Raw genomic sequence first — 23,381 nt, 5'->3', positions numbered from 1 at the left:
TCTAAAAAGGTCATTTTCAAGTCCAAATTATAGCAACAACAACGAAGCCCGAATCTGTCTTCCAGCCCGAGCATTGTTCAGTGTTTAGCCCATATTTGGAGTTCTAGAAGTCCAAATGAGCTGAATGTTTTACACAAGAAGTCTAAGACAATTGCCTACAACTTTCATGTTTTTGAGTGGCTCCAATTTTGACGTTATCAATGACATTTTGGGTAGACAAGAGAAGATAAGGATTGTCACCAAGTCAAGAGTTGGTCACCCACTCATCAATTAGTCATCAAATTAATAGTTCCTAATTTTGGCCTATAAAAGGAGGCATTTGCCATGCATTTAGGCATCTTGGTCTCCAGATCAAGATCATGCTCTTGCTTTCTCTCTTTGTATTTTTTGTAATGTTTATGCTTTGCTTTCATTAATATCAAGTTTATGCCTTTCATTTCCTTTCATTTACTTAGTTAACTTTTATCTTATTTATGTTCTTATTTTGTTTATTTATTTTTCTTTCTTTCATTATGTCTAGCTAAGTTTATTATGTCAAGGTGAAAAGGTTACACTAATGGTGTAAGAATAAGTATAGTGTAAACTTAATATGGACTTTAATGTTTGATACTAACATGTTTTGTATTTGTTATCTTGTTCACTCTTTAATACTTTGCTTGTTAAATGATTAATCTTGATTTATGTTGTATAACACTTGGTACAACAAATGCTTGACACTTTCATAGTTCATACTGTATGATATCACCAACACCTGAGCTATGAAAGGAACTTGATTTGTTGTTAACATAAGTTATAATCATGAATGCTTGACGAGATTTACAAGTATTAGCATTAATCGAATGGTTTGCAATTGAATAATAAGAGTTTACACTATACTTGTTTGACATACCATTAGTGGATCCTCTAACCTTGACATTTGTTATTATCATCGTTTAATCCTTACATTAATATTCCATCTCCAAGTTCTCATCATCATCTTCTTCTTCTCCTTCTTTTTCTTTATTATTATTACTATTATTATTATTATTATTAAGAAAAAGATAAGAACTTTGAGATGGAATATTTTAATCCTTACGTTAATTTTTCATCTCAAAGTTCTCATCAACTTTTGCTCTTCTTCTTCTTTTTCTTTTTCTTTATTATTGTTGTTGTTGTTGTTCTTATTATTATTATTATTATTATTATTACTACTACTACTATTACTACTAGTACTATTATTATTAGTATTATTATTGCTACTATTATTATTGTTGTTTATAATTTGTACAATTAACCACCCTGTGGTTCAATCCCGGTCTTGCCGGGTTATTTATTACTTCGACACTCCTGCACTTGGGAAAAGACATCAATCTTTTAGTCGTGTCAATTACAAAAAATACAAAGAGAGAAAGCAAGAGCATGATCTTGATCTTGAGACCAAAATGTCTAAATCCATGGCAAATGCCTCCTTTTATAGGCTAAAATTAGGAACTATTGATTTGATGACTAATTAATGAGTGGGTGACCAACTCTTGACTTGGTAACAATCCTTATCTTCTCTTGTCTGCCCAAAACGTTATTGATAACGTCAAAATTAGAGCCATTTGAAAACATGAAAGCTGTAGAAAATTGTCTCAGCTTTCTTGTGTAAAACATTCAGGTCATTTGGACTTCTAGAACTCCAGATATGGGCCAAACACTGAACAGTGATCGGGCTGGAAGATAGATTCGGACTTCTTTGTTGTTGCCACAATTTGGACTTGAAAATATCTTTTTAAGTCTTGGGCTCCATATAAAAGTTGTGGGCCTACATCTTACCTTTCCATCCATATAAAGTAGATCTAAATCTGAGATCTACAGCTCTAGATATGACCCAATTACTGAATAGTATTTCGGTTTGGACTGCACCGATATCTCTTTTCTAAGTTTGGCCATCTCTTTGTCTTTTTAATTTCAGTTCTTAAATTCATCAATCAATCCTTTCATTTATGTGATAGGCTTGCATTTAAAATGAATATTTACCACAAAGTAAAGGTATCTTATATTATTAGATACGTTATTATAAAACATTCTTTAGTTAAGAAGTTGTTGATACTTCAAGTGCAAAATAATGATATAAAACCTTGATAAAAATACACTTTTAAGTACTAATCAGCGCGCCTAAAAAATTACCTGATTTATTCCATCACTAAATATAACATATTACCGACATAATATCATCTGTAATTCTGTTAGTGCGTTAACAATAATAATGATATTTGTAGTAATTTTTTCCAACTCTTTGGTTTTGTTGGTAACTTTAATAGTAATAGTGACATTTGCAATAATTCTTTTCTAACTCTTTAGAATATACTAACAGAGTTGTGCCATCAATAACCCCGTCAGTAATATGTGTGTGTTTATATATATATATATATATAGAGAGAGAGATAGATAGAGAGAGAGAGAGAAATAATTAAAATAAAATAAATTAGTATAAAAACAAAATATTTTTTAAAAATTTATATGTTTAAATACAATAAATCTAAAATAAAGACGGTGTAGAGGAGGAGAAGGGTGGTTATCATTGGAACTGTGAGGCCAATTATAGGGTGCCCATAAATCACTTATCTATGATTTCATCTTCATTACCAATTAGTAAAGTTCTTCATAATCAACAATGAGTCGTTCATATTTATCATGAAGATAGGCTGTCTGATTCAATACCCATTGGTCTAACATCATCGCGAACTCCAAAGTTTGAATGCTCAGAATTGAATGTGAGCATCCAACTGTTGAAGCACTACGAGTTGTTTGCAAGTTGTCAGTTGTAGTGTTAGAGAGTCCATGCATTCAATCAGACCCAATGGACAATCCTGCCTCCAACCACAAATCCAAATCGATATCCAAGTGGTTTAAAGAACCATCTTTGTACCTCTCCCACAACTAATTATTATATATATCTTGGAAAGAAAAAATAAATTCATCAAATTCAAGGAAATAATAAATTAGAAAAATAAATGATTGAAAACCAACATACCAAAAAGTGTTGAGCTCAACTATCAATGAACTGATGCACCTTTTTTTGGTGGTCATCACTTTACACACGCATTTCAAGAAAAAGCTTCATCAGATTTTACTCATGTCCAAGAACCATAACTTGCAATAAAGAAAATGTTGTTAGTAAAATATATTTATAAAAAACAACTAATTAAAAAATTAATGTCACAAAAAAATCATATCATTTGCTTTGCATGCGAAATGAACAGAATGTAGTCGCAGGTGTGCATGGTATTGGAACCGTGAACACTCTGGTTCTAGTTATCCATACAGGATTATGGCCATTAAATGAAACACAAAGATGTCATGTTCTCAATGTCTTCCTCTCATACAACCTCTAAGACATATGGCGGTTTGAAATCCTTCCAAACCACCATGCCATTTCAAAATGAAAACTCTCTTTCTTTCATATTTTTTCGCTCTCATACCAAAAATCATGCAAACTATATGATATAAATTAATTATATGTTAGTAAATGAAAAATAAAATTTTAATACTAAAAAAGAAATTATCTTGAATTCAATCATACCTAATTGCAATGTTATTCTCTCAAACCCTGATCGCAACATTATTATGATCTCTCCTATTCAAATTTTTCCATGAAGTAAAAATTTATAAAAGGAGAATTTTAGTAATTTTAATAAATGATCCAAATTAACATAAAAAAATATTTAAGTTAATACTAATAATGAACCTTGAACACCATGCATCGATTTGAGGTTTACATTCAGAATGTTTAGAAACCTTGCTCCATTGAAACAATGGAATTTATATGTTGTGATGAAAACAAAACAAATTTATATTGAAAGATCATTTTTCCACTTGGCCTCGTACTTATGGGTAAATGGATCTCGCTGTGAAGGGACCTTTTTTGACGTTGCGACATCGCACTCGACGAATCCACATCCTGAGTGAATGTTTGTGCTTTAAGTGCCTGTTCTTGTTTGGCACATTGTCACACCCGGACGTCTTGGTGACCAATTAAAATTTTTATCTCGATATGAAAAAAGAACAGATATCTGGCATCTTATTCCTTTAAGGAAAAAAAGGTCTTATTCAAGGAGTTACCACCTAATATTATGGTCACTAGGAACCCTAACTAGTCAACGGAGAATTTATGGTACTAGATTAGTTATGTAAAAGGAAAGATGCTATCACCCTCTATGCATCCTACCTGAAGTAAGCTGCATTACTGGTTTTGTCTAAAATTGCTAAGAATTTATTCTCATTTTCCCTTTTTTGTTCTTCTTGTCATGTTCTTGACTTTGGCACCAATGAACAATTCTTACAAATATTTTTAACTCTGATGTTGGTAATTGACACAACTAAAAGATTGATGTCTTCTCCCAAGTGCAGGAGTGTCGAAGTAATAAATAACCCGGCAAGACCGAGGTCGAACCACAGGGAGGTTAATTGTATAAATTATAAACAACAACAACAACAACAACAACAAAGAAAAAAGAAGGAGGAGAAGAAGAAGATGATGAGAACTTTGAAATGGAATATTAATGTAAGGATTAAACAATGATAATAACAAATGTCAAGGTTAGAGGATCCACTAATGGTATGTCAAACAAGTATAGTATAAACTCTTATTAGTCAATTGGAAACCACACACAAAGAAGGTTCCAATCAGATTATAGATTGTTAACATGATTACATTAGTCATCTTATTCGATTAATGCTAATACTTGTAAATCTCGTCAAGCATTCATGATTATAACTTATATTAACAACAAATCAAGTTTCTTTCATAGCTCAGGTATCGGTTATACCATACAGTATGGGTTATGAAAGTGTCAAGCATTTGTTGTACCAAGTGTTATACAACATAAATCAAGATTAGTCATTTAACAAGCAAAGTATTAAAGAGTGAACAAGATAACAAATATAAAACATGTTAGTATCAAAAATTAAAGTCCATATTAAGTTTACATTATACTTATTCTCACACCATTAGTGTAACCTTTTCACCTTGACATAATTAACTTAGCTAGACATAATGAAAGAAAGCAAAATAGATAAACAAAATAAGAACATAAAAAACTTAGGTAGACATAATGAAAGAAAGAAAAATAAATAAACAAAATAAGAACATAAATAAGATAAGAGTTAACTAAGTAAATGAAAGGAAATGAAAGGCATAAACTTGATATTAATGAAAGCAAAGCATAAACATTATAAAATCTACAAAGAGAGAAAGCAAGAGGATTATCTTGATCTGGAGACCAAGATGCCTAAATGCATGGCAAATGCCTCTTTTTATAAGCCAAAATTAGGAACTATTGATTTGATGACTAATTGATGAGTGGGTGACCCACTCTTGACTTGGTGACAATCCTTATCTTCTCTTGTTTGCCCAAAACGTCATTGATAACATCAAAATTAGAGCCACTTAAAAACATGAAAGTTGTAAGAAATTGTCTTAGCTTTCTTGTGTAAATCATTCAGGTCATTTGGACTTCTAAAACTCTAGATATAGGTCAAATACTGAACAGTACTCGGGCTAGAAGACAGATTCAGACTTCTTTGTTGTTGCTACAATTTGGACTTGAAAATGGTCTTTTTAAATCCTGGGCTCCTATGAAAGTTGTGGGTCTATGTCTTACCTTTCCATCCATATAAAGTAGACCTAAATCTGAGATCTACAGCTCCATATATGACCCAATTACCGAATAGTATTCTGGTTTGGACTGCACCAACATCTCTTTTCTAAGTTTGGCCATCTCTTTGTCCTTTTAATTTCAGTTCTTAAATTAATCAATCAATCCTTTTATTTATGTGATAGGCCTACATTTAAAATGAATATTTACCACAAATTAAAGGTATCTTATATTATTAGATAAATTATTATAAAACATGCATTAGTTAAGGAGTTATTGATACTTTAAGTGCAAAATGATGATATAAAACCTTGATAAAAATATATTTTTAAATACTAATCAGTAATATCACATAAATCCACAAATACGATACTCTCGACTTTAGTGTTAGTGAATATTTTCGTAAAAAATAAATTTAAAGAAGAAATTTTGTATGTTATTTTTTTCTTGTTTATCCTTTATTATTATTTGTCATTTTTAGATGGAAAAAAAAACATTGCATGATAGATTTACATTTAACAATAATAGGCCATAGATTGAGCACATAACTTAAAAAAATACAAAACATAAGGAAAAAATAAATCAAAGTGCGAGGAGCCCCAAATAAGTTAATAAAGATCCCTAAATATTTTTTAAATTTTTTGATATTAAAAAGGGTCTTATTTGACTAAATATCAAACTAAATTAAATATAAAAATTATAATCAAGATATAAGAATGTATTTTATCAACCACACCCTTAATAAATATAATTTGAGCCGTCTATATATAAAGTACAAGCCTGCTAACTTTTCTTTCTTTCTTTTTTGTTAGGACCAAATTTGGTCTAGCCTATAGAAATTGGACAAGATCTAGCCAGTCTTGTCTAGTTGCTGGTTCAAATCAATAACTCAGCTGGGTAAAGAATACATGAACTTTATTAACTTGAAGATCTGTAAAATTAGTTGTAATGTGTGTAATTCAATCTAATCTAAAAAAAACACATGAACTTGCTTCCACGTGCATGTCACAGTGCGAAGGTAATAATTACCTTCGCACAGTACTAAATGCACTGAAGACTTAGAGCTCGTTTGTTTACGTGGTTGCGGCTGCGGCTGCGTTTTAATTAAAACGCAGTTTGCACCTATTTGATGAAGAAAAAAATTAATTTATTGTGTATGGATCCCACATAATTTTCACGGTTGAAACGCAATTAATAAAAATAGAGAAATGTTGATTCTCATTTACTGTTTGCGTTAATTGCACTGTTCAATGAACAGTGCAATTAACATGAACAGTGCAATTCATTGTCACTGTTCATACAAGTTTTTTTTTTGTTCATTTAATTTTATTAATATTGTTAATCAAATATATTAAACTATTTTTTCTTCAATTTTAATTTTAACTACAATTTTAACCAAACACTTATTTTTTTAAATCAATCTCAATTAAAAATATTTTTTATAAAATAATTTTTTTCAAATCACTACCACCAACGACACCAAACATACTCACCAAACATACTCTTAAAAAAACAAAAAGGGAGAGGAAAGCTTAATTTGCTGGAGATTGCTCTGGATATGAACGACTACCGCGCAACGACTACCTGATATTCCCTGCGTCTGTGTGTTCTCTTCTTCTTTGTATTTCTCTCCGTCGTCCCCTCTGTTTATTTTCTCTTATCCTCTGTTCTACTCTGCTTTTATCTTCTGCTTGTTTTCTCCACTTTCTCTCCCTGCTTTCTGCTTTTTTCCCCCCTCGCTGCTCTCATTTTCCCTAGCCTTCTATAGGCTTTTCTCTTGCAAGGCTCATCCTTATCTTCCCCGGACGCTGATCTTCATGTGGAGATAGAATTTGAGACTCTGTGTTTTGGTTGGATTGGGACACCAACGATCCTGCCATTTTTGGACTATTGCTGGTGGTTTCCTTCATGCGTTACTGGATTGTTATGGCAGCGAGGGACACAGAAATGAACCGAGAAACTGGTGATGGAAGCCGTGCGCATCGCAATGTGTCTGGTGGTGTTCTGCATTTCCTTCGCCGATGGTCTTCTCTGTTTCCAGAGGAAGAAGACGGAGAAGAGGCGTGACGAAAACGACGCCGGATTTGTGGGTGGCCTGTTTTCTCAATTCGATCCTTGAAGTTTTGAATTTTTGCATTTAAACCCCTGATCTTTTAAATTTCAAGATTTACCCTCCTTAAAATTAAATTAAATTAAATTAAAAATAAATGAGTCAAAATTGAGTTATAACACGTATAATCAACATCACAATTAGAAGAATTATAATGATCCTATTCTCACGACGTGTAATAGACTTTTCTTTAAATATCTACACAAATTAAAGGATAAAAAAATTAAATAATTCTTATTTTTAAAAAAAACTTCAGCAGCATCTCTCACACACAGGAGACCATCTAAAAATTTTAAATCTGTAAATACAAAACATATATGGTACAAAGCAATTGATTTTATTCAATTTCTTCTAACAATTTAGCATAATTCAATTTCATAAAAAAAAAAATTATTCTCTATGTGATAATATTTTTAATCATAAATTTATAAAATAATATTCTAAATTTAAAAAAAATCAAAATAATAATTAAAATTAATCTTATACAATTAATTGAAATTGAGCAACAAAAATGAAAACAAATCAACTAAAATTCAACAAAATAATGCAAAAATTATTACAATAGCAACCAAAATTCAACATAATTATTTCTAAGTGATAATATTTTCAATGCTAAATTTAAAAAAATTATTCTAAATAGAATAAATAAAAAATAATAATTAAAGTTAATCCTACACATTTAATTGAAATTGAACAATAAATTTGAAAAAAAAACTAAAATTCAACAAAATAATGCAAACATTATTTCAATAACAACTAAAATTCATGTCATTTATTAATTCATGAAATTTTTAAAAACACAAAATTGAACAAAAATAATGCAAAAACAAAAAAACAAAAATGAAGAAAAAGGAATGAAAAATTCCTACCTTAATAACATGCTTTATTTTGGCTCTTAATTAAAAAAGAAGAAGATATTGTTAATAAACCTAAAAAAATAAAGAAAAATAATGACAACATACCTTAAGATGAGATGAGAAGAGAAAAGAATGCTTCATCTCATGTGAGAATGAGAGAGAGAAGGGGAGAGAAAGAGAAACGAGTATGTTAAAGAAGAAAAGAGAAGAATATGAAGCCTTGTTATGTTATGATTCTAGTCTTTTATTTCAGTTTTTACTATCAGGAAATTAAATATTAATATTTTCATTGATAATTCCATTTATAAAGTCAAATTAAAATTTTAAACTTGCATGAAAATTTTCAGAAAGCCACTTAAAATACTATCAATGATTTTTCATTTCGTCTATATACTTATATGTAATGAACATCGTGAACTGTGTTAGGATAAAGGGCAACAATTCTCATGGTCTCTGGAATATACCGATAGACATATTATATCAATATACTTATATGTAATGAACACCATGAACAATGTTAGGATAAAGGAGTATAATTTCCATGGTCTCTTAAAAATACTAACAAGCATATTTTATCGGTATACTCGAATGTATTGAACACTGTGAGCAATGTCAGGGTGAAGGGGAACAATTCACATGGTCTCTAGAATATATCAGCGAATACATTCCCTTAGTATACTTGTATATAATGTACAATCTATCGATATTTCTATTGGTGTAAAATAATGTATGATATGAAATTATATATTTATTCCCTATCTATCAATAATGCAAATACTTAAATTCAAAACTGCATACACATCATAATAACACTAATTCACATCACAATAATAAAATAAATATATCATTCAATAATAAATTATCATTGTCATTACATTAAAATGAATTTTGTCCATAAATATTACATTATGGTTTATGGCATTACACATTTGTATTGTGCAAATTAATCAGAATTCTCTTCTTATTCATCAATCGACTCATCCTTATCTCCATCACAACCTTATATGTTAATTTCATTGCTATCATAGTCATCAACCTGTGTTTGTCCACTAGAGCTTAAAACATCATTCAACTCCTTAGCGTCAACATCAATAAAAATCTTCTCGACGATGTAAAAATTTGAATTTTTTTATAAGTCATTAGATAGAGAAACTCGATATGGATCAAACTAACTCACTAAGTTGAAAAACATCATCTCCCATAGTTAATTCATTGTTGTCATCCTGAACAACCTTGACATAACCCATGAGTTTTGTTTTAACTACGAATAACCAATCAACTTTTGAACAATCTTTTCTAAATGAAAGATTGTATGTCTAACAAACTTGCTAGGATTGCTTGGCAAAAATAAAGACATTATCAACATTACGGAGTTTAGCATTTGAATTAATTTCGACCAAACCATAATGAGAATTTACTCCAATTCCTTTATACATGGTGTCATACCATTTGCATTTGAATAAAATAAATATATCATGCTCATTATGATATTACAATTCAATGACCTTTTCCAACTTCCTATAGTAGTCAATTTCAAACTCATTTGAAGTCTATCCCTTTATAAAAAAAAAACCTCATTGTTATATGTCTTTCTGCTCAGCCTATATTCTTTAGTATGAAACACATATCTACTGATGGAATACCTATTATAACACTTTATCTTTTTCCAAGACTCAGACTTATAAAGATAAAATAACACCAGCATTCCCTCTCGATTGATAAACCTAGTACATGAAGTACAACTATGAATAGTTAACAAGAAATGTGTAATGAAATTAAGTATCTTGAGAGATAAGAATAATTAAATAGTACTTACATGTATTATAAACCACATGAAAATTATTCACCTTGTAATCGAAAGATTTGAGATTTAATCATTTGTAAGTTTTGCAACAGTAAATTTTGCCTGCAAGGAATTCAATAATGTATCAGTTTATGGTATTATAAGAGATAAAGTTTTTAAAAATAACAACATGTTAAGCAGTGTACTTATTGAATGAAAGATCTCAGTTCATCGCAATTAAATTACATAATTATATGTTTGTCTGAATTTTATTTCTGACAAATATCTTTTCTTCACAGTATTTTTTTGTACGGGTTATCTAGAACGTTAGAATATTGACAAATATTCACTCAAAGACACTTTTCCACCATTGTCATGCATTGGAACATGGTTGATTCATGTTCTTAATTAAGGTTTAAAATTGTACGAGATAAATGTTATAATCTCTTAAACAATATAAGCCTCATATATCAAAGTTTGTGTCTTATTTTTTACTTTTCTCTAAATGTTGAACAAATACTTGCATGGAATTAAAAGAATGTTTTGAAATATGTAAAGAAAGATAATAAAATTTTAATTATGATGCATGTGCAAACCCTAACCTCTCGAATGAATATATTTGTCTATATTAGATTGGGCCTTTAACTTTTGCATCAAATGGTAAATGTATAGGTATATGCTCTATTGAGTCGGAAAAAAATGGAGTGAATATCATTTTAAGTTTGCATATGGTCTGGACGATATTCGTTTGAAGCCTTTTCATGTGTTGTGTCTGCAACTTGTTGTAGCTTATATCTCTAAAGACGTGGCTAATCTTCATAAGTGCATCCCATATCCCTTTTGGTAATAAATCCTGGTAAGCTAATAGAATGAGTGTTTGCATAAACATATGAAAGTCATGGCTTTTTATTCCATACAATTTGCAATCCTTTAAATTCACTAACTTTGATATATTCGATGCATGCCTATTAGAAAAATATAGACTTTTATGCTATTGGTAGACAAATGATTATGCATTCTTTTCTCATATGAAATTGACTTTAGGTTTGCGACCCATGATCTAATATAAACCAACTCCATATTTTTACGGTGATAAAATATTAGGTTTGCGACCCATGATCTAATATAAACCAACTTCATATTTTTACGGTGATAAAATAAGTTCTATTCATTTTAGCCTTGATGTTGTTTTTTGTCTTCCCCTTCATGTCCATAATCATGTTGAAAATATTCTCAAACATGTTCTTTTTTATATGTATAACGACAAGGTTATGGCAAAGAAGACTGGTTATCGAGTAAAAAAACTCCTAAAAAATACTTTGTTTTATCCAATTATAGGTCAAACCTAAATCATGAAACTTTTACTTATCAGATTAAAAATCAAATATAATATCACCGTAATTCGACACCATATTATACAATTCTTCAGTTTAAAATAAACGACGCTGCAATATCTATTTTGACAATGCCAATAAAAAAGCTTTTTTGTCTGAACTTGTTATTCGTTTGCTAGAACCATTAATGACAATAAAAAAGATGTTTTATTGTTGTTTGTTAGCATGAATGTCTTGTTATTTTCCATGCATTATGAATATGCTAGTTTTATATATATATATATATATATCTTTTCTTTTTCATTATTATCATATTAAAGAAATTATATGGCTTTCTATTTTTTATTTGTGGAAAAATGATTATTTGGTCAAAACCTAATTAGTGATTCTCTTAATCTATTAAAAAAAAATTAAAAGTGACAATCCTGTTTAAAATAAAGAGGAAGTATATATTTTGTAAATACAAGAAAAAGAAACATGTTTAATCCTGATAATATACCTAGTTACATGTTTTTTGGACATCACAATGTAGTTTGTTTTAAGAACATGACATCTAAAATTAGTGGAATGTACTAGTGAATTTCACATGGTTCATGAGTTTTCTTTTTAATTACCATTCCTTCTTCGCCTCCATCCCTATTTATTTATATGGACAGTCCTCGACATATAAAAATAAAATTGAACTATTTATTTTATTTAAAATATAGATATTTTATATTAAAATAAATTATTTATAAATCACATGCCTTCGTGTTTCTCATGATGATTTATTATTTATGAGAATGAGAAGTAATCTTAATATATTTACCTTAAAATATTTTATAATAAATTTACGTTGTAGTCTAGTCGGTTACCAAGCATGGTCGGCTAGAGGTCATGTTTGCAAGGGGCACAATTATTTTCTAAATTGTGACATGTGATTATCTATCATTTTTTTTTGCTTAATTAAAAATAAACCAGGTCTATTATTGAACTTTTTTTTTTCTTCTTTTTTTCACTCTGTAACAAATTTATTAGATTGACTTACTCTTTAATTTTAATAGATTCACTTACTATTTATATTTATGTGTGTATTTTCTTTTTATTTTTTTTCTAAATTATTTTTTTAATTTTAATTATATCTTTTAATATTAGATTTATTAGATATTAAATTTTATAATTTTTTTGATTTACTTTTTATAAGGTTATCTCAATCTTTGACTTAAATCCTGAGTTTGATCAATTAACTTAGTTGACTCAATTTTTTTACTTCTTTTCTACTTAACCTTTTTTTTTCTATTAAATTCATCATTTAACATTGACTTTATTAGAAATTATATTTTATAATTTATTTTAGTTTGTTTTTTATGAAGTTATCCTCATCTCGTAATTCAAGTCACAGATTTAACATATTAACTCGGGTTAACTGAAGTTATTTTTTATATTCTTTCTTTATTGATTTTTTAAATTTTAGTTATATTCTTCAATATTAGATTTATTGAGAATTAGATTTTATAATTTGTTTTAATTTATTTTTTGTAAGGTTATATCAGTCTCATGATTTGAGTTATGAGTTTGACAACTTAATCAAGATTGACTCGAGATTTTTTTAATTATATTTTTTATTTCATCATTAAACATTGAGTTTATTAGAAATTAAACTCTATAATTTATTTTAATTTATTTGATACGAGGTTATTATGATATTATAATCCAAATATAAATTAACATATTAACTTAAGTTAACACAAAACAATCTAATTTATTATTATCTTAATATTTATAAAAATATTATTAAAAATATTTATTTATATTAAATTATATTTTTATTAATATTCTAGGTAAATTTTAAATCAGTCATCCAAGTGTTTCGGAGAATTGCTTTAAATCTTTTTTTACTAAAATAATATTAGTAATATTTAAATGTTTTTTATATTAAAAAATTTAATCAAATCCGAGACAATGATTTAGTTTGGATGTATACGACAAAGATGCTTTTCTTAGAGGATAAATATTAATGAAATTAGAAATATTTCCACATGTCCGTATTGGAGGTCGAATTCAAGCAGGGCCACCCTCCATCTGAAAGCAACATTGCCAGCTAGCTAGCTTAGAGAAACAGGTTGTGATTATCTGTGAAACGTCCTTTCTTCTTCTATTTTGTTTTTTAGTTTAATAACGCAGTTTCTTCTTCTATTTTGTTTTTTAGTTTAATAAGGCAGTTTTAGTTATTTTTTATTTAAAAATATATTAAAATAATATATTTTTTATTTTTAAAATATTATTTTAACATTAATATATTTTAAAATATTAATTTAAAATAAAAAAATAATTTTTTTAAAATAAAAAACACTAACTTTTCCATGTAAATAGGTGTGAACAGCTTGTTTTTAAGATTTGATCATCATCAGCTTTTAAAAGAAAAGCTTGCTAACACAACCTCACATAGATATAGAAAAGCTTTAAACCCAGTAAGAAGAAGAAGATGAAGATAGAGATTGTAAACACGAAATGGATAGCCACGGTTGCAAGCATATGGATTCAAAGCAGCGTTGGTGCGTCCTACACCTTCGGTATCTACTCTTCCATCCTCAAATCCTCTCAAGGCTACGACCAATCAACTCTTGACACCGTCTCCGTCTTCAAAGACATCGGTGCCAACGCAGGCATCCTCTCCGGTCTCCTTTACTCCGCTTTCACTCTGCAAAATAACCGAAGAAGATTAGGTGTGTTTGCTGGACCGTGTGTTGTCCTCTTGGCCGGTGCAATCCAGAGCTTCTTGGGGTATTTCGTGATGTGGGCATCTGTTGTTGGGTTGATTCGCCGGCTTCCGGTGGCGGTGATGTGTTTCTTCACATGGATGGCTGCTCACGCGCAGACGTTTTCTAATACGACGAATGTGGTGAGTGGGGTTCACAATTTCGGAGATTATGGTGGGACCATCGTCGGGATCATGAAGGTATGTCTCTTATTACCATTTTCTTGCTTCTCCTGTTTTTTCGTTTTGACTGCTTTTTGGGTTTTGTTTTTTATGTTCTTGTTTGTTTGCTCGAGGCTAATCACAATTCAATTAATAATTTTTATTTTCTTGTTTGTTAATTCCATTAATAATACAGGATTTACGTTTTTATTTTATCTATCTATCTATTTATTTATTACTTATGTTCTTATTTTTATTTTTAGTAAGTGGAGTAGATGTGTTAATATTTTATTTTTTGTATTTATTGGTATAGAAGGTTATTGATATATTTAATTAAATGTTTGTCTAATTTTTTTTTAATTTATAATTAAATTCTAAAAAATATAGTTAAAAAACTTATATATTTATTTTTTTATCTAAAAAAATTATGGACCGACAGTGAAATGCTGTTTAATTAACCAGTAATATATAATAGAAAAAGATAACATTAGGAGCTAGAAAATGGTGCTCACAATTTTATTTTGTTTTGTTTTTGTCTGTACGTCGCTTTCCCTTGATGTACCTGCGATTGATTCATGGCTGCATTCATTACACGCCAACATTAGCCGATGGACTCAATTTTAATTTAAAGCTACTTTATATATATATATATATATATATATATATATTATTTTATAAAAATAACAATTTGAAAGAAGATGTAAATAAAGATTTTTAAAATAGATAAAAAAGGATCTAATTAAGATTTTTTAAGAAATCAAGGATAAAATTGATAATAAATAATGTTTAACGGGTTTAGCTTGTGCCATTAAAACATTTTATATTTCAGTAGTTCAAAAATAAAAATAAGTGTAAACTCAAGAGTTATTTGTCTGAATTAACATATTTCATCATAACAATCCTGCACTTGAAATTTTCTTTTGCCTTCATTTTATTTTTAGAGAAACAACTTAAAACTTCTTAAATCATATATGAACACAAGAACAAATGTTGACTATAAGGACAAAGGCACTTTAAATCAAAAGGGATAAACTTGCACTGTATTTATTCCTTAGGCTAAGAGACAATAGTAGGTAACTTTGAGAAGTGTAATTTAATTAATTATATTTTAAATTTATTTTTTAAAATCAGTTTGAGTATTATAAATTTTAGAGTTATTAGAAAGTTATTTAATTATTAATTTTAAAATTTTAAAAAATTAATTAAATATATATAAACTAGCCGAACATCCATACCCATAATTAAAAGAGAAAGAGAGAGGGAGAGAATCATTCTTGCTTGCTTTCTTTCTTTCTTCCTTTCACATCTCATCATTTAAAGATGCTAACTTGCACCGCATTTATTCTTTAAGCTAAGCAACATCTGGACTCGTTTTCATAACACCTACTGTGCTAGACGTGTCCATATAGCAAAACGATCAAGAAATACATCTGCTCTTATGATCTTTCGTTAAGATTTGGTCCGTGGCTCATCAGAGCTTGAGCTCATGTCTAATACTTATTTCCTTTTGAATTTACCTCTAAAAGATGTAAGCACTCACATACTTCGTATATTATTAGATCAAACTGGCCATTTAACCCGTAATTAGCTGCGGGTTGTAGTTTTTTTTTTTAATTATTGGATATATATATATATATATATATATATATATTCAATGTATTTTTTATATAAATTTATAGAAAATCAATATAGAATGATATGATCTATGAATTAGAATTTTTAATAAATTAAGTATTAAAATTTGAAATTTAAGAAAAATTAATTATATAAAAGAATCTAAAAAAATTAAGGGTGAAATTTATTTTATTAGAGGACAAATAAAAATTATTTGTTAATAATTATTATATAAAAATAATTATTTGCCTACTTGACTCTCTCATCCTTAGCCATTTCCTCTCTCTAGTTTCATAAGTAAGCTGGTTTTGAAAATATTATATATTTTGAGTGTTTCTTGAAAATAGAATATGGCGCTGTTAGAGAGATCGCACTCTACTAAACTAGCATGCTAATAGCATATCTCAATTAATTTAAATCTTGATATGATTATTTAACTTATTAGATTAATTAATAATTAGATAATTATCAATCAAATTAACTAGCTGTATTCAATTTAAAATTAAATAGGATTCCTTAATAGGTTAGTTGTATTGCATTTAAATTTTATTAGGATTCTTAACTTAGTATGTTAATTAATAATTATGAATAAGATTTTGTGAATAAAATGACAATAAATCAGGTGTTTTGACAGCTAAAAACTTTATTGTATTATATTTTAATAAATTTTGATTTTTTTTTTTATAAAATCACACACTGTGCATAAGAGCAAAATTGACGCACATCCTTTATCAGTCTGAAAGTGAATATTTCCTTGCAATTAGCATTGTTTTTGTATGTAACGGCTCCTACTTGCTGTCCTCTAAACTTGTAGGACTACGACATTGTATGTAAGATTCAAGTGTGTGGGTTTCAATGCTCCCGAATGTGTTGTCCTCTTCGATGTAATATTCCTGAATCTGCATTTGCAGATTACTCTCTTTTTCAATGGTGTGCTCGAAGCATGCCATGCTCTACTGTTTCATGTAATTTACCATTTCAACTTCCTGTCCAGGGCTTTCTTGGTTTGAGTGGAGCAATTCTAATCCAGCTCTATCAAACAGTGTGCAATGGTGATCCTGGCACTTTCCTTCTTCTTCTTGCACTGACGCCAACTCTAGTCTCTCTCTTGTTCATGAGTTTGGTACGAAACTATGACACAAATACAAAAGATGACAAGAAGTACTTGAATGCTTTCTCTGCAGTTTCTCTGATTATTGCAGCTTATCTCACAATCATCATAATTTTGGAAAACATCAGTAGTCTGTCATCGTTGGCGCGCATAATTACGTTCACAGTCTTGCTGCTTCTAGTTGCCTCACCTCTTGGAATTGCAGTCAGAGCCCATAGAGAGGACTCTGATAGGTATGCACAAGCGTTACTGGAACAGAGGGGTAGCAAACAGAACGCAGTGATATCTTCTGAGATCTGTAAAGCAGAGGATTCTATAGAATATCATGAACTGCCTAGTGAAGAAGGTCAAGCAAAGGCTGCTTCTGACGACGAAAGGCTGTCAGATGAAGGAAACATGAATCTCTTGCAAGCCTTATGTAGCGTAAACTTCTGGTTGTTATTTATCGCTATGTTTTGTGGCTTAGGTTCTGGACTTGCTATGATAAACAACATCAGTCAAATAGGAGAATCTCTGGGTTACACAGCCACTGAAAGAAATTCTTTGGTTTCATTGCTGAGTATATGGAACTTTCTTGGCCGTTTTGGAGCTGGCTTTGTGTCAGATATTTTCTTGCACAGAGGTGGTTGGGCAAGACCACTGTTTGTCGCTGTTACTCTAGCAATCATGACCATTGGCCATGCAATTGTTGCTGCTGGTTTTTCCAAGAACTTGTACTTGGGTTCGGTACTAGTTGGTGTTGCTTACGGTTCACAGTGGTCATTGATGCCTACCATCACTTCTGAGATATTTGGGGTGGGGCACATGGGGACTATATTCAACACCATTGCCCTAGCAAGTCCCGTTGGATCTTATACATTCTCTGTAAGAGTAATCGGGTTCATTTACGATAAAGTAGGAAGCAGTGAAGATAATACATGCTTCGGCAGTCGATGCTTTATGTTATCTTTTATGATCATGGCATCTGTTGCTTTCTTTGGAGTTCTTGTTGCTCTCCTATTGTTCTTTCGGACCAGGAGGTTCTATAAGTCGGTCGTGTTCAGGCGTTTGCAAAATTTGTAGAGACATGAGAGGTGAAGGTGGAAGGTTTTGTGAGACAGAATGTATGTTACAGTCAATTTTCCTGTTCAGGTTGGCGTGCATGGCAAGGTGCAGTCCGTTTTGTATTTTGGTTTCTTATTTATTTTATTTGTTTTTCGAGTGTTTGATTTCTTTCTTTCCTTTCTTACCTTTTTTTTTCCTCTGGTTCTTGGTTGGGCATGATTTCAGGATCATCATTCTACTGATAAGTCCTATATGATACGATCGAATCAGAGAAATTTTCAGCTTAATGTCAAGGATAAGAGTCAACCAGATCTCCTTGTAATCACAACAGCATCAGCATAATCACACATATATGATCATCATTCCAGCTTAATTAATGTCCTGATTGCTGTATGATTTTCTATCGTATTACAGCTGCCTAATTTCTATCGTATAGCTATTTTGATCTCAAATGCTTTGTGTATTCAAGTTCTGCAAGGATGAAAATCAAGCCTTTTGGCCTTAATATTATACTTTATTTGTTCACTTTCTTTTCTGTTCATGGAATCAGAGCCTTGCTCTCTTATAATAGCCCATCTTTTCCTTACTCTAATCTTCCTCCTCTTATGCAAATCCAAAACGTAACAAACTTAGAATTCACAATAAAAAAAAAAAGGTTATAAAGTTAAAATTAGATGGATAGAAAAATAATTATTTAAATAAAAAAAGGGAAGTTATTGGATAAAAAATCTTAATTCATTGATTATAAAGAATTAAGAATTGAAAGTATTTGGATAAATACTATAAAGATAGTTATTTTTAATAAGTTTTGAAGAATTTGATAAAGAACAGAGAGTATGAGCAACCTTATAAATATACAATATTATTCTAAAAAAAATATATAAATATAAGTTGAATAACTCTATTTAAATTATATAAAATGTTTTGAACAAAGCTGAAAAGCAACAATAGAATTTTAAATAAAATAGAAAAAAATATATTTCTATTTTGTTGGCCCCCAACAATTAATCTAATTTTATAGGGGACATTTAGAATCTTCTAGAAAAATTTCAGCATTATCCAATAATTAAATCAAAAATTAAAAAATTTCAGCATTATCCAATAATTAAATAAAAAATTATATTTGTTAGTATAAAACTACGTCTTAGAAAAAAAAACTCTAGTAACGAAATATTTTCAAAAAGAAAACTCAAAATAAATGGAAACACAAGTTGTTACCGCTTCTTCTCATGTTGTTAAGGATGCAAAATCTCTAATGTTCTTGAATAATAAAGAAACCTTACCAAAAAGAAAATCCACAAAAATAAAAGAAAACACAAATTATTACTGCCTCTCCTTATGTTACTAAAACTACGAGATGCTTTCAACCATATAATGATCTCCTTTCTTTGCATGAATTATATTAATTAAAGCCTTATTATCCTTTGTTGAAGTCTTTGCATGAATTATATTAATTAAAGCCTCATTATTCTAAAAACTAGATTTAATCTAAATATCCTAAATAAACCCATTAAGTGTCTCTTTATTTATTTTTTACCCTTGACATTTTAATTAGTCTAATCAACACCAATAATGAGTCTTGTGGTAATACTTGTTGATTGTCATCATTCCCCATCTTTTCTAGATTTAATCTAAATATCCTAAATAAACTCATTAAGTGTCTCTTTATTTATTTTTTTACCCTTGACCTTTTAATTAGTCTAATCGACACCAATAATGAGTCTTGTAGTAATACTTGTTGATTGTCGTCATTCCCCATCTTTGCAAAAGAATTAGTTAAATTAATAATACAAATATCATCTATAGGTAATACATCCACATAATCATGCAACAAAAAATCAATGACACTATTTTTCATAATCTTGTTAATATAAAAAACATTATTTTCTTGTATAAAAGCTTTTATTGACATCATTGTTTTTTCTTAATCATTTTTTTTCTTGACAAGTAGCCTATCTTTTCTCTCTCATATTAACCATTTTATTTTAGTAAGTTAATTTCATTGACATATTCTAAAAATTCAAATTCCTAACTAGAATAACTTCACTCCCATGTACGCAAACATACACATGAACTTCTTAGCCCTGGATTCCACTGAAGCTTATGCCCTTGATTATTAGAACAACTTTTGGATCATAACCTTCACCAGGGTGTTCATTGTAGTCTATTTTGATAATAATTCCAACTTGTATATCATTAAATTTAAGGTTTTTGTAGGTTATATATTGAACATATCCATCTTTTTTAGGGATAGTCTTGATATGAACTACACACCTTAAGCTCCATATGAGGAGGTTTTTCACATTAATATTTGATACCTCACTCAACATCTCATTGCCAATTTATACATTGATGCTAATCATAAAACAAACTACAAAATTACATATGAGAATATTCATTAGAGGTTGTCCATATGTAATTCCATACTGAGCACATTTACTCTTTATTACAATTACAATATCCCCCACACTTACATAACTGTCTTCAACTATCATGGCCAACAACATCATCCTACTTCTAGTGCAAGTCATGGGTATGATTCACGAGATATATTTTATTACTCTCAACAATATTCTTCATTTAATTAGCAGCATGACTACTCTTCAAGGCTGTCACATATTTTTTATCAATTATGTGACAAGTTAGGACATAATGTATAAACATATCACTCTTGCCCAAAGACTTTTTGGCCATATATGGATTGTGATTTCAATTCTTCAAACAAGTGTTAGACTTGAGAGCCAAAAATTATCTTACATTTGATCACCAAAATCTTTTTATGCACTCTAACTATGGTCAGAATAAAAATGTGATTGCTGAAAGTGATAACAATAAGTGGTAAAGGAATTCCAATCTTCATGTTAGTTCTACTAATATTGACTTATTGACAGTCTCTTTTATATTAAATAATATCTTGCATACACCTTCAATTAAAAAAAATCTTATATCCTTCTCTCAATTTTACAAATAAAATAATACTTTTTTAAAGTTTTTCCCCAACTATTTTCTTATGAAAGATCTAAGCAACGAGGCATCCTTGATCCGAGGTCAAATTAGGAACAATCTATATGTATAACTATGATATCTTTTGCCTATTAAGTCATTCTCACATCCTCCCACCTCTCTTATCTCTTCCTCTCAACTATAGCATCAGTGACTTGACCACCCATCTTTGTCTGTCTAATAGAGATTACTTGCAAGTTAAAATATTTGTATTTTTTATCCTTTTATTTCTTAAAACTTTTATGACTCCTACTTATATAATAAAGTTCATAAAATTCCTTTTCAAAGCACTTTAATCAAGTGTGATAAACCTTTTTAAGTTATTTATTTAGATGTTTAAGGTCATTCCTTGTTGTTTATTTTGATAATTTTGATACTATATTATTTTTTTGATTATTTCACCAAATACACTTGATTGTATCCTTTGAAACTTAAATCTAAAACGCCTAATGCTTTTTAGCAATGTAAAACATTAATTGAATTTTTTTACAATATCAAAATTAAAATGATATACATAGATGATGATGGAGAATGTCAAGCTCTTTCACATATCGTAACAAAGTTTATCTTAACACATCACCTTTCCTCCTAACACTTTGAACACATCAACTCAACTAAGCACAAACACATTGTATTATCAATATTGGCCTCATACTTCTTCAACAATTTCCTTTGAATTTTAGACATTTTCTTTCCAAATCACCATATACTTGATTAATCAAGTCTCTACTCTAGTTTTACATAATCATATCTTTTATTACAAATATTTTCACTATTATTCTAACTATTAATCTTTATGAGTGTTTAGTTATCTATCTTATCCTTGGTTAAGGCTATATACGAAACATAAGTTAAAAACTTGTCCCTGACATTCCTTGGTTACTCTTTAAAACTTCATGTTTTTACTTGTTTTGATATTTCCATTAATAAATATTCATTTCTAAACATGTAAACACTTGTCAAAATTTCTTTACTTTAAAAAATATTTGATGACTCAATTTGTATATCACTCTATAGTCAATTTTAAAATTTATTTATTCCTTTATTAAAAAAATACTTGGCAAGCACTTCTTCTCCCTATACTCAATCTTCACTCGATTCCTCTTTTTATTTGCTAAACACCTCTCTCATAAATAACTACCATGAACTTTGTATTTTTTAATTCAGAAACAACTTATCCTTCACGCAACTTTATCAATTCTACTTCAACATCTTATTGCTCTAAAATCAATAAAATCATATTTTAACGATTTATATTAAGTAATGTTTTTGCTTTGCCTCTACTCAAGGTGCTACCAATTTCACTTTAACTTATGATATAGTTCTCTCTCTTATCATTCCATATATTTATCTTTTTTGTCTCATTCCTTTTATATTGTTAAGAAAGCATAAAATAGTATTTTCAAATCTAGAAAACGTTTTTTTCTCACCGCCAATACCTCCTCCCATTCACCTTAATCAAACTTGAAAAAAAAAAGAGGAGAGAGAAAAATATTAGATTTTTTACATTCAAGAAACAAACAAAACTCAATCTTAATGTTCATAGGTTTATTTTTCCAGGAGGAGATCCATTAGGGTATTTAGAAATTTTATCCTACTAAAAATGTAAATCAAGGTTTGAAAATATATGTTTTTCATTTTCAATTTTATTTTTTTGACTGATTGAAGGGTCTTTTGAGATTAGAAATTGGTTTGATGTGAGTTTAATAATATTTATTAGGGTTTTTTATGTGAAAAAAACGGTTGAAAATGAGTTTTTAGAATTTTAAAACTTGAACCTCGACTTTTTTATAATCAAAGGTTATTAAAATCTAAACCAATAGTTACACTTTGCTTACCAACATGAACAATATATATATATATATATATATAAGAAAAATAGAGTAGATGATGGGTTATCCATCTTAAAAAAAATAAATATATAGGCATGTATATCTGACCTTTAAGACCTAATAGTATGGCCTCTTTCCTCTTTTTATAGCCCTTTTGATTCTTTTATTTTTTT

The 23,381-nt window shown here is 29.2% G+C and overlaps 1 protein-coding gene across 3 annotated transcripts; it reads left to right on the top strand.

The window, feature by feature from the left end:
* The first annotated feature begins 14,027 nt into the window (after positions 1–14,027).
* LOC105128631 (Nodulin-like / Major Facilitator Superfamily protein) lies at positions 14,028–18,908 on the top strand. Of its 3 annotated transcripts, XM_011030384.1 has the most exons (4): positions 14,028–14,113; positions 14,148–14,643; positions 17,213–18,478; positions 18,599–18,908. In XM_011030384.1, exons 2-3 carry the CDS (start codon positions 14,170–14,172, stop codon positions 18,389–18,391), a joined length of 1,653 nt encoding a protein of 550 aa, XP_011028686.1. In that variant the 5' UTR covers positions 14,028–14,113; positions 14,148–14,169; the 3' UTR covers positions 18,392–18,478; positions 18,599–18,908. The 3 variants fall into 3 exon arrangements, with proteins under 3 accessions (XP_011028686.1, XP_011028687.1, XP_011028685.1); XM_011030385.1 differs by having other exon boundaries at positions 14,073–14,643; positions 17,213–18,460; XM_011030383.1 differs by having other exon boundaries at positions 14,073–14,643.
* Positions 18,909–23,381: the final 4,473 nt, after the last annotated feature.

The sequence above is a fragment of the Populus euphratica genome, unplaced genomic scaffold, assembly GCF_000495115.2.
Source record: "Populus euphratica unplaced genomic scaffold, PopEup_1.0 scaffold111.1, whole genome shotgun sequence".
Taxonomy (NCBI): domain Eukaryota; kingdom Viridiplantae; phylum Streptophyta; class Magnoliopsida; order Malpighiales; family Salicaceae; genus Populus; species Populus euphratica.
Note: the sequence above shows the minus strand (reverse complement) of the source record. Positions and strands in the feature narration are given on the sequence as shown.

Excerpts from the sequence above, each read along its gene's own strand:
- LOC105128631 (XM_011030384.1), top strand. The coding sequence starts at position 14,170 with ATGAAGATAGAGATTGTAAACACGAAATGGATAGCCACGGTTGCAAGC. Across the intron at positions 14,644-17,212 it reads CCATCGTCGGGATCATGAAG|GGCTTTCTTGGTTTGAGTGG; the intron begins GTATGTCTCTTA and ends CTTCCTGTCCAG.